At 73.5% G+C, this 562-nt stretch overlaps 1 protein-coding gene across 2 annotated transcripts in view; it reads right to left on the reverse strand.

Moving 5' to 3' along the window:
- The window catches only part of FAM173A (family with sequence similarity 173, member A), a 13,988-nt gene extending 13,432 nt beyond the window's left edge, over positions 1–556 (reverse strand). For both annotated transcript variants that reach the window (XM_012731853.1, XM_012731854.1), the window contains exons 1-3: positions 370–556; positions 152–292; positions 20–70 (exon numbers count right to left, since the gene is read on the reverse strand). In XM_012731853.1, coding sequence (XP_012587307.1) covers positions 20–70; positions 152–292; positions 370–402 — 225 coding nt within the window. In that variant the 5' untranslated portion in view covers positions 403–556. The remainder of the gene's footprint in view (positions 1–19; positions 71–151; positions 293–369) is intronic.
- Between the last annotated feature and the right edge of the window lie 6 nt (positions 557–562).

Here is a 562-nt window from a genome sequence, read left to right on the forward strand (position 1 = left end):
CCCCCCCCCGCAGACCTACCACGCTGGGAGCCAGGAACACGGACACGTTGTGGCAGTCCCGCAGGCTCACCTGCAAGCGGGGGTGCGGCAGGGCAGGGGTTCAGGGCAGGCCCGCGGGCAGCGTGGCGGCGGCCCCAGGGCGCAGGGTTACCTTCCAGAGGTCCTCCCTGCGGAAGCTGACGCGGCCAGCACAGCCCGCCCTCCAGGCGTGCAGCCGAGCCAGCCCCAGCAGCCACGGGTTCAGCTCGTACCCCACGGCCGGGCGCAGTCCACACCTGTGGGCTGCCAGCACCTGCGGGCGAGGCGCACGGGCAGCGGGGGCGGCGGGGCCGCGGAGGGCGCCCCGCCCAACACCCTCGCCCTCCTTACAATCCTGCCGTCGCCGGAGCCCAGATCCACCATCTTGCCAGCACGGCCGCGCAGCAGCGATAACACGTTCTCCACCTGCCGAGGGCTGGCACCGACATAGGGCACCTGGGCGGCAGGGCGGGCGGGCTGGACCCTACTAGCTGCTCCCTCCCGGGGACAGGGACCTCAGGCCAAAGGCGTTGGGCCTAGGCCC

Source organism: Condylura cristata, unplaced genomic scaffold, assembly GCF_000260355.1.
Source record: "Condylura cristata isolate star-nosed mole 26May11 unplaced genomic scaffold, ConCri1.0 scaffold00032, whole genome shotgun sequence".
In the NCBI taxonomy this organism is placed as follows: Eukaryota; Metazoa; Chordata; class Mammalia; order Eulipotyphla; family Talpidae; genus Condylura; species Condylura cristata.